This window comes from Sphaerodactylus townsendi, linkage group LG07, assembly GCF_021028975.2.
Source record: "Sphaerodactylus townsendi isolate TG3544 linkage group LG07, MPM_Stown_v2.3, whole genome shotgun sequence".
NCBI classification, from domain to species: domain Eukaryota; kingdom Metazoa; phylum Chordata; class Lepidosauria; order Squamata; family Sphaerodactylidae; genus Sphaerodactylus; species Sphaerodactylus townsendi.
Window position 1 is genome coordinate 20,497,028 of NC_059431.1, and position 9,509 is coordinate 20,506,536.

The 9,509-nt window shown below is 51.2% G+C and overlaps 1 protein-coding gene across 1 annotated transcript; it reads left to right on the forward strand.

Annotated features, from left to right (window-relative positions):
- The first annotated feature begins 1,769 nt into the window (after window positions 1–1,769).
- RXFP3 (relaxin family peptide receptor 3) lies at window positions 1,770–5,260 on the forward strand. The gene has a single exon (XM_048502585.1). The coding sequence runs from the start codon at window positions 2,210–2,212 to the stop codon at window positions 3,569–3,571; it is 1,362 nt and encodes a 453-aa protein (XP_048358542.1). The 5' UTR covers window positions 1,770–2,209; the 3' UTR covers window positions 3,572–5,260.
- The last annotated feature ends 4,249 nt before the right edge of the window (window positions 5,261–9,509 follow it).

A 9,509-nucleotide genomic window follows, 5' to 3' on the forward strand; every position in this document is an offset into this window, starting at 1 on the left:
TCTTGTAATATTCCTTCAATGCAAGTGCTTACCTTGAAAGGAAACTTCGGGATTCCTTGTCGCAAATAAGTAACTATGGTGCTGTTTATTGTTCAAATAAATTTACAATTGGTGCTCATGAGAACCAGGGAAAGGCTGACCCCCAGAGATGCTGACTGCAATGGATCCCCAAGTGGTGCTAAGGGAAGGCTGTGGCAGGTGGGTTTATTTAACAGAAGGATTTTAAGTCCACGAAATCTTACTGTTAGAACAAAAGCTTATTAGTTTTTAAGGTGTCTTAGGACTGATTTAATGCAGCTCCGGAACAGGGAGCTTTTGAGACTCTACCTGTGTGGCACCATAGGTAACAGCAGGTTGGTTCTAATCTGGGGAACTGGGTTTGCTTCCCCACTCTTACATTCCTGCTGGGTGACCTTGGGCCAGTCACAGTTCTCTCAGAACTCTCTCAGTCCCACCTACCTCAGGAGGTTTCTGCTGTGGGGAGAGGAAGGGAAAGGAGTTTGTAGGCCACCTTGAGTCTCCTTACAGGAGGGAAAGGGAGGTATAAATCCAAACTCTTCTCCTACTGCAGACCAACAAAAGCCACCTCTGAAACCAGCTCTGGAAATAGAATCGCGCAGCACTTTCTTTCACGGCGTTGGCGACCTCTAGTGGAAGTAATTAGAACAGCAGCTCGGCTTTTCTGATTAAGACGCGTTTATTTAAGTCAGAGATCAGACGCGAAACTAGCATCGGCTTCATCCATAGCCTGACATTGCTAACTTCCCCTCCCTTTAGCTGCTGGACTCTCCAGGCTGCGGCCCGTGTGCACTGTATTTTAAAACCCGTATTATTAATACTAAATATTAAACTTAATATAAAATGGTATTAATAAGCCTATCGTTCCCCTGAGAGCACCACTTCACCGATAGCACTGGTCTTTGTGCAGTACTTCTAAGCAGGTTTGTCGAGTTCCCTCGGATCTTAGTATGATTATTAACAATTAAACGTATTCAGAATCATTCACAGCCTCCCCGCCCCCCGCCCCCCTTTATTGCTCACAGGAGAGTCGAGGGGGAGGGAAGAAAAAGCAAGCTAAAAAAAACACCCTAATGGCAGAAAGGACTACAAAGCAAATATAAGCGATGCATAATTTGAATAATGTTAAGGGAATCAGTCCACAGAGAGCCGAGGGTTTTTTTAAATTAAGTTTCCCAGTTTGCAGAGAGTCCCGGACAGCTGGGGCTGCAAACGCACCATGCGCTAGAATAGACCTAACAAAGAAAGCAGTTTTTGCTTGCTGCGTATAGGAAAGCAGGACTTCAGATCATGGGGGCAGCTGTCTTCAATTCCTCCACTTTCCGACAGCCCTGGGCCGCGCGGTCCCCTTCAAGGAGTCTGCAATTTAAAAAAAAAAAAAGCAAAAAAAAAAAATTCGCACGCTCGAAGTCGTGGGTCGAGCTGCCATCGATGCGGAATTGGCGCCAGCAATCCGGATTGCGTCGGGCAGGGAGACGCGCCTTTCCAAACCTGCGGGAAAGTCCACCTGCCCAAGCGCCCGCGTGGCAAAAGCCGTCCGCGCGCGCTCCAGGAGACAGGTCGATTCCCGTTTCACGTGGTTGCAGAAGAGGGTTTTCTCGCCTTCCCGACAGACCACCAGCCTGCTGGGCTCCAGGACCTTGGAGAGCTCCAAGCGCGCGCCCCCGCCGCCGCCGCCGCCGCGCGCGCCCCCTTCCCCACATAAGAGCAGGAGGCGGGGGCAGCCAGGCAGTCGAGCTGCGGCGCTTCAGAGACGGCCGGTTCGGAGGCGCTCCTTGCAAAGAGTCGGACTTGGTCTGCCTGCCTCTGGCTCCATCCATGCAACCGCCGCCAACGCCTGGAAGGAGCAGCCGCTGGGTCCTTTCCCCCTTCTTGCTCTCTGGAAGGTGCTGCCTTTGGACCTGAGCCTTGTCCATCCCGCCACCTGCCTGTTCTTTGGCTCTCTCTGCTGAACTTCCATCCTTTGCTCCAGGTGTGGGTACCCCTCATTCTGCCTTTTCCACGGACTCTGCAGCTAAGGATTCACAGTCCCTGCCGGATCTCCGGGCGAAGACTCCCAGGTTTTGGGATGCTGCTTCAGTGAGCACTTGGAAGGGGGAACCTCTTTTTGGTATCTTCTAGGAACCACTGCCCTTTGGAGAGCAGGAGGAGGGAGACGGGGAGTGGAGCGAAAGCTTCCGTCTACCATGGGATGGATGCCCTTTGCGAACCCAGTTACTGCTCGCTGGCGGCCAGCATGAAAGAAGCCCGGCCGGGAGAGCTGCTGGATTTCTCCCCGAGCCTTTTGGAGGACAAGCGATGGGGCAACTTCAGCAACGAGTCCCTGCAGGAGCTGTCCATGAGCTTCGCCGACCTGGACCTAACGGGTGGTCTCCAAGGCTCCAGCTGGATCATCGTCCGCATCTTCATCTCCATCATCTACTCCGTGGTCTGCGCCCTCGGTCTGGTGGGCAACCTTCTGGTGCTGTACCTGATGAAGAGCAAACAGGGCTGGAAGAAGTCCTCCATCAACCTCTTCGTGACCTGCTTGGCGGTGACGGACTTCCAGTTCGTGCTGACCCTGCCCTTCTGGGCTGTGGAGAACGCGCTGGATTTCACCTGGCTCTTCGGCAAGGCCATGTGCAAGATCCTCTCCTACATGACGGCGATGAACATGTACGCCAGCGTGTTCTTCCTCACGGCCATGAGCGTCGCCCGATACCACTCGGTGGCCTCTGCCCTGAAGGCCAAAAGGGTGGGCCGGTTTTGGGGGAGCTGCTGGTCGGCCAAGTGGCTCTGCTTGCTCATCTGGGCCTCGGCCATCCTGGCTTCCCTCCCCAACGCCATCTTCTCAACCACCTCCACTATCTTGAACGAGGAACTCTGCCTGGTCAAGATCCCCGACAGCCAAGGGAATAACAACCAGTTTTGGCTAGGGGTGTACCATTCTCAGAAGGTGCTGCTGGGCTTCGTGGTCCCGCTGGGCATCATCACCCTCAGCTACTTGTTGCTCGTCCGCTTCATCAGCGACAGGCACGTGGGCGCCAGCTCCTGTGGCCCCAGCACCAAGCGCCGCTCCAAAGTGACCAAATCGGTGACCATCGTGGTGTTGTCCTTCTTCCTCTGCTGGCTGCCCAACCAGGCGCTCACCACGTGGGGCATCCTCATCAAACTCAACGTTGTGCACTTCACCCACGCTTACTTCCTCTCGCAGGCGTACCTCTTCCCCATCACGGTGTGCCTGGCGCACTGCAACAGCTGCCTCAACCCCATCTTCTACTGCCTCATGCGCAAGGAGTTCCGCAAGGCCCTCAAGAAGCTCCTCTGGAGGATCACGTCGCCCTCGCTGACCAACATGCGGCCCTTCACGGCAACCACCAAGCCGGAGCAGGAGGAGAAGGCTTCGCATGCCCTGTTGCCCACTCGCTCTGACAACGATTGCCCGGCAGCCATTACCGCTCCTGCCATGGCCGCCACCACGTCCAACGTTATCTCGTATCCCCCCGGGGTGGTGGTGTACAGTAGCCGATGTGACATTTTGCCCACGGGTGGCTCCACGGAGATGAATTGCTAGGCTTCAGGGGGTTAGGAATGTTTGGCATTTTTGAGGCTGTTCCTGTCCTCAGGGTGGGTAGCATCTGTACACCAGGGGAATTGCTTGAACAGCAGAATCGGTATGGATCTGTGCCCCTTCGGTTGCTGCATTGCTGGGGAAGATGGGGAGAAGGAAAGGAAAAATGCACACAAGAATGGACCGTAACACAGGGACAATAGCCATAGCCAGACATTTGAAAGAGATTCCCTGATACCCATGCTTTCAAGGGAACTGAAAAGTGGAGAGAAGAGAGGTGTTCATTCGGGACCTACCTGGACACTTGCTTAGGTTTTGGGAAATGACCAGGATTTCTGTTGCTGGCACTATTAGTGGTGGGTGAAAGGGGAGGTTGGGGCTGTTTCTGATGATGTCCTTTTCTATGCAGGAACCATCCTCCAATGGTCCGATTCCAGAGGGAAAGGAAGTCCCAGGGATTGTTCCTGGGTAATTTAGGGTTACTCCTGGAATAACCCTAAAAATGTTGACGTGTGTCCTTCCTAAAGGCAATAGGGAAGGTTCCAGGTGTGAGAGCAGAAAGCTATGGAGCTGCTGTATTCTGCCAGCTACCAAAAACATCTGAAGGAAAAGAAATCCAGACAGAGAGAGCTGCATCCTCATGCGTACTGAGCGTTTTCACTGATAATATTCAATTAGCAAAACCACAGGGGACATCTGGTACCTTAAAGGGTCTGAGATGTAGTGCACTGCAGAGTGTGTTAGGAAGGACGGGAGATCAGATGGTAGCACCCAGTTGGCTTGAGAAGAATGTAAAGAATCCAGGAGTTAGCAGAATTGCCTCGGCAAGAACTTGGCTACATCTGACCAAAGGTCTATCTGGTCTAGCATCCGATTTTCAAAAACAGCCAGCCAGATTCTTTTGAAACCATACAAGAAAGGAATGAAATCAGCCCTTCATTGTTCTTAGCCACCTCCGAAGCACATGTTCTTCAAAGATATACTGCCTCTGAGGATGGAGGTTCCATTTGCTGTCATAAGTAATACAGCCATGGAGCTGTCTAATATTGTGCATGTTGGGCAGAGAAGTAGTTTGCACCATTTAAAACAGATAACCTTTTCCCCCAGGAGAAGACCTGGAAAAGGTTCTTTGTCCATCGCATTTTTTCTGTCCATCTGTCATTCTTAATTATGCAAAGTCCTCCTTTCTCGTTAAAAGGGTGAAGACTAACCAGGCTAAGCATTTAAGCAATATAAATGGCTGTTAAAATCCACTTTCCTTTCGTCTACAGATTGTTTTGGAAAATTTCCAGCTCTTACATTGCTGCTATGTAAGAGTTGATCACCGCCCCACCCTGATTTATAGGTAACATGCCATATATCCATAGCTAATCCAAAGGGGGCTGACCTTTCACCAAAAGGCTGATTATCTTCATATATACTGCTATTGAACATGCTATGCCTATAAAGCGATATCAACAAAATAGCCTCCTTGATGTTCCAGGACTGGGCACAAAGAGATGATTGAATCCTGAAGATCTTGCATTAGATATTCTGTTAAGTATCAAGAGGGCGGGTCTTGTTCCTTTATTAAACCATCCTGCTTGATTCACCATAGAATATTATTATCACTTCATCGGCCGGCAAATAGCTGGAAAAAAATTCAATTATTCTGTTGCCAGTTTTAAAAGTACTAAAACTCTTCAAAACTGACTTTTTTGTGCTCGTGTTTTTATGTAGAATTTGAGGCTGGGAGGCTCTAACCTTGGGGAAGCTGGAGGCACTATAAACATTTCGAGAAAAAAGTTGAGGACATCACTGCAAAACAGTTGCCACAGGGGACACTCCTAACCTTCCCTCTTCCCCATTCATACTTTTTTTCTAAATGAAGTTGCAATTAAACGTGCACCTTGAATATGGAAAGGAAATAAATTTCAGGAGCTGCAGGAGGTCAAGAAAGCGTTCTGCTAATTTGGCCTGAGCTTGCTAACAAATGTTTGTCTGTTTGAAATGAATTGTGCTGGGTGGGCTCAGATAACATCTGCCGGCATTTGTGGGATTAGGGCAGGGGTAGGGAACCTGCGGCTCGAGAGCCGCATGCGGCTCTTCTGCCCTTGCACTGCGGCTCCATGAGCCAAGCCGCTGGCCCCATCCTTGCCTGCCCTGCAGGCAGCCGGGCGGGCACACCAACTGCCCGCAGCCGGTTGGGCCATGCCGCAGGTTTCCCCTCTTGCCTGCCCCTTTGGAGCAGGGCGGGTGCTTTCCCGGTGGCCGGCGAGGCCGAGCCGCTGGCCCCATCCTTGCCCGCCCTGCAGGCAGCAGGGCAGACGCATCCATACACTTCTCAGAATGAGCAGAGTAAAAGGTAAAAAAACCCCAATATATACAGTGTTATCTTTATTTTAAATGTCAAAAATTATTTGCGGCTCCAAGTGTTTTCTTTTCCCATGGCAAATGGGTCCAAATGGCTCTTTGAGTGTTAAAGGTTCCCTACCCCTGGATTAGGGGGTCTCGCACTGACAGCACTAGGGGGCAGGGGGGCAGAGATGCATGTTGATCCTCCGCCCCCTCCCTGAGCCCAGCCCTTGGCCAAACTCCCCACCACCAGCAGCATGCTGTCACCCCCGCAACCCACCCCAACAAGCCTTTTTCATTTCCAAGTGGCACAGACAGAGCGCCCACCCTGTGCTTAAACCCACCCACACTGTGTTGTCGGCCAGTGCTGCTCAGAAGATGAAAAGGTTTGTGGGGGGGGGGGAGGGTTTGCAGGGGCAGCAGCATAGTGGCAGCGGAGGTTGGAATTTGGCAGGGGGGCAGGGGCAGTTTGGGTGGGGGCTGGGTGCCTTTTTCTGACTTTATGCCACTAGGCCTATGAGGCAGTGGCGGGATTCAAATAATTTAACAACCGGTTCCGGTGGTGGGATTCAAATAATTTGACAACTGGTTGTTTACAAGCACCATTTTTAACAACTGGTTCTGCCGAAGTGGTGCGAACCGGCTGAATCCCACCACTGCTAGGAGGGGAATCCAGTTAAAGTAGGGCTGGCCAACCAGAGGCATACCGGCATAAACCCACGCCCGGGGACAAGGCCTTGTTTTTGCGCCCCTCACCTCTGATAGAGGTGGGGGGGGGCAAAAACAAGGACTTGCCCATGGCAGGCTGCCTGCCCGGCCCCCCCCCCACCTACATCGGAGGCCACGACCAGCTGCGGCCTCCAATAGAGGTGGGGGGTGGCAGCAGCCGGCCCGGGCCTGAAGCCTGCCAGGCATTCCCAGTCTGCCACCAGCCAGTGTTGGTGCACGTCATTCTGAAATAGGGGGAGCCGCCAGCTGCCCCCCAAGTGACAGAATGTCATGCACCCGGGAAAATGGGTTACCACATGTCCCCACTGGTGGTACACCACTGCTGCCAACCTCCAGGTGGTGGCTGGAGATCTCCTGCTATTACAACTGAACATCAGGGGACAGAGATCAGTTAACTTGGAGAAAATGGCCGCTTTGGAAGGTGGCGTTATACCTCACTGAATTCCCTCCCCCCCCCCAAACCCTGTCCTCTTCCAGTTCCTCTCCTAAACCTGGTTCCTCCAGATTAGGTATTTCCCACCCCAGGTATTTCCCACCCCAGAGGTGGCAACCCTAAGTTGAGGCCGCTCGTGTGGCGTCCATAAAGGATAGACTTGCAAAGGGACGTGAACAAATTCACGGACTATGTGGCTATCAAAAGGTGTCAGTCAATGTTTGAAGGACTGTCTCCTTCCCTATGTCCCCGTGGGCCAACTTCAGTTAACAGGCAATCTGTCGGCTATGCCACCATTTAGGGTGGCCCGTCGAGCATCAACCAGAATCTAAACCTCTTCCATCATGGCTCCTGCTGTGTGGAATGGTCTTCCTCAAGAGTTGAGGGCGGGCCTCCCCGGAGATGATCAGGAGGTGCTGCAAGGTTGGCTTCTTTGCCAGGGCTTTTAAGGGGGTTTGAATTGCAGGCCACATTTTGAGGGGGGGGAGGGAAAGAGATTTGGGGTTATTTTATCTTGGTTTTAACTGTTTTGAACCACTATTGCAAGCCACCTTGTCCCATGAGCAAAGGCAGAATATAAAGGTTTGCATGAATGAATGAATGAATGAATGAATGAATGAATGAATGAATGAATGAATGAATGAATGAATGAATGAATGAATGAATGAATGAATGAATGAATGAATATGGATAAGAACATAAGAACTAGCCTGCTGGATCAGACCAGAGTCCATCTAATCCAGCATTCTGCTACTCGCAGTGGCCCACCAGGTGCCTTTGGGAGCTCACATGCAGGAGGTGAAAGCAATGGCCTTCTGCTGCTGCTGCTGCTCCTGAGCACCTGGTCTGCAAAGGCATTTGCAATCTGAGATCAAGGAGGATCAAGATTGGTAGCCATAGACTGACTTCTCCTCCATAAATCTGTCCAAGCCCTTTTTAAAGCTATCCAGGTTAGTGGCCATCACCACCTCCTGTGGCCACTAACCTGGATATCCTGTATCTACTCTCTCCAGTACCAGAGGGACTAGGCCTCTTTGTAGCAGCTGGTGGGGAGCACAGGTAGGAGGATGCTATTGTGGTTGTTCTACTTCTGAGCTTCCTAACTGGTTGGCCACTGTGAGAACAGAATGCTGGATTTGCTGTGCCTTCACCCTGATCTGGCATGGCTCTTCTTAGGTTATGTTCTTATTTTGGTTTTGGAGCAGCAGTGGCATAGGAGGTTAAGAGCTCGTGTATCTAATCTGGAGGAACCGGGTTTGATTCCCAGCTCTGCCACCTGAGCTGTGGAGGCTTATCTGGGGAATTCAGATTAGCTTGTGCAACACATGCCAGCTGGGTGACCATGGGCTAGTCACAGCTCTATGGAGCTCTCTCAGCCCCATCTGCCTCACAGGGTGTTTGTTGTGAGGGGGGAAGGGGAAGGAGATTGTAAGCCCCTTTGAGTCTCCTGCAGGAGAGAAAGGGGGAATATACATCCAAAGTCCTCCTCCTCCTCCTCCTCCTCCTCCTCCTCCTCCTCCTCTTCTTCTTCTTCCATTTGGATGTTATTTGGTGAGAGATATCAACTCAGTGGGATTTAGGCTTGCAATGCATAGATTTTATGGTTCTCTCCTCTGCTTTCATTTGTATTGCTTACTTTGAGAACCATTTCCTTTAATTTTTTTTTGCATTTTTCCCCTTCACCCTGAAGATCTACAGACTGTTATTACCAATTACACTTGGCTTGGAGTCCACATATTAACAGGGCCAGTGTGGTGTGGTAGTTCAAGGTGGCGGATTCTAATGTGAAGAACCAGGTTTGTTTCCCCACTCCTCCACATGAAGCCTGCTCTGAGTGACCTTGGACCAATCGAAGTTCTCTCAGAACTCTCTCGTCCCACCTACCTCACAAGGTGCCTGTTGTGGGGAGGGGAAGGGAAGGAGTTTGTAAGACACTTTGAGACGCCTTGAGGCTGAGAAAAGTGGGGGTATAAATCCAGACTCTTCTTCTTGCCAGCCCCGAATGCCCCCCAGTGACACTTCTGGGGACTGGAAGATGCCGAGGGTGGGGCTGGAGGTCTGTGGCAGGAATGGGGGATTCAGCAAAGACCACCCTTCTCTTTCTGTTAGCAGGAATTTTCCACTGGTTCCAACCGGGGAGGCCAACAGCCTGGAGGGAAAAAGGAGACTTGCCCCTTTAATAAAGACTTAATAGGATACTATTTACCAGGTCATATTGTTTACCTCCATTAAGCTTGGGTTAATGGAGCAGAACATTGCTTTTCCTCCAGATCCAACCCATTGCCAGCCCCAAAAATGCAACTATTTTTCATTTCCCACTTCATTCAGATTTATTATGCTCCCCGTCTTCTGCACTCCACCTTCCTTTCCTCAGTTCGCTGCCTTTTCTCCCTCTGGACACAAACTGTCCAAAGCTACCTGGAGGAAAAATGAGGTTAGCCTTGA

Bases quoted from the DNA above. Each gene is read 5' to 3' on its own strand.
- RXFP3 (XM_048502585.1), top strand. From the start codon at position 2,210: ATGGATGCCCTTTGCGAACCCAGTTACTGCTCGCTGGCGGCCAGCATG.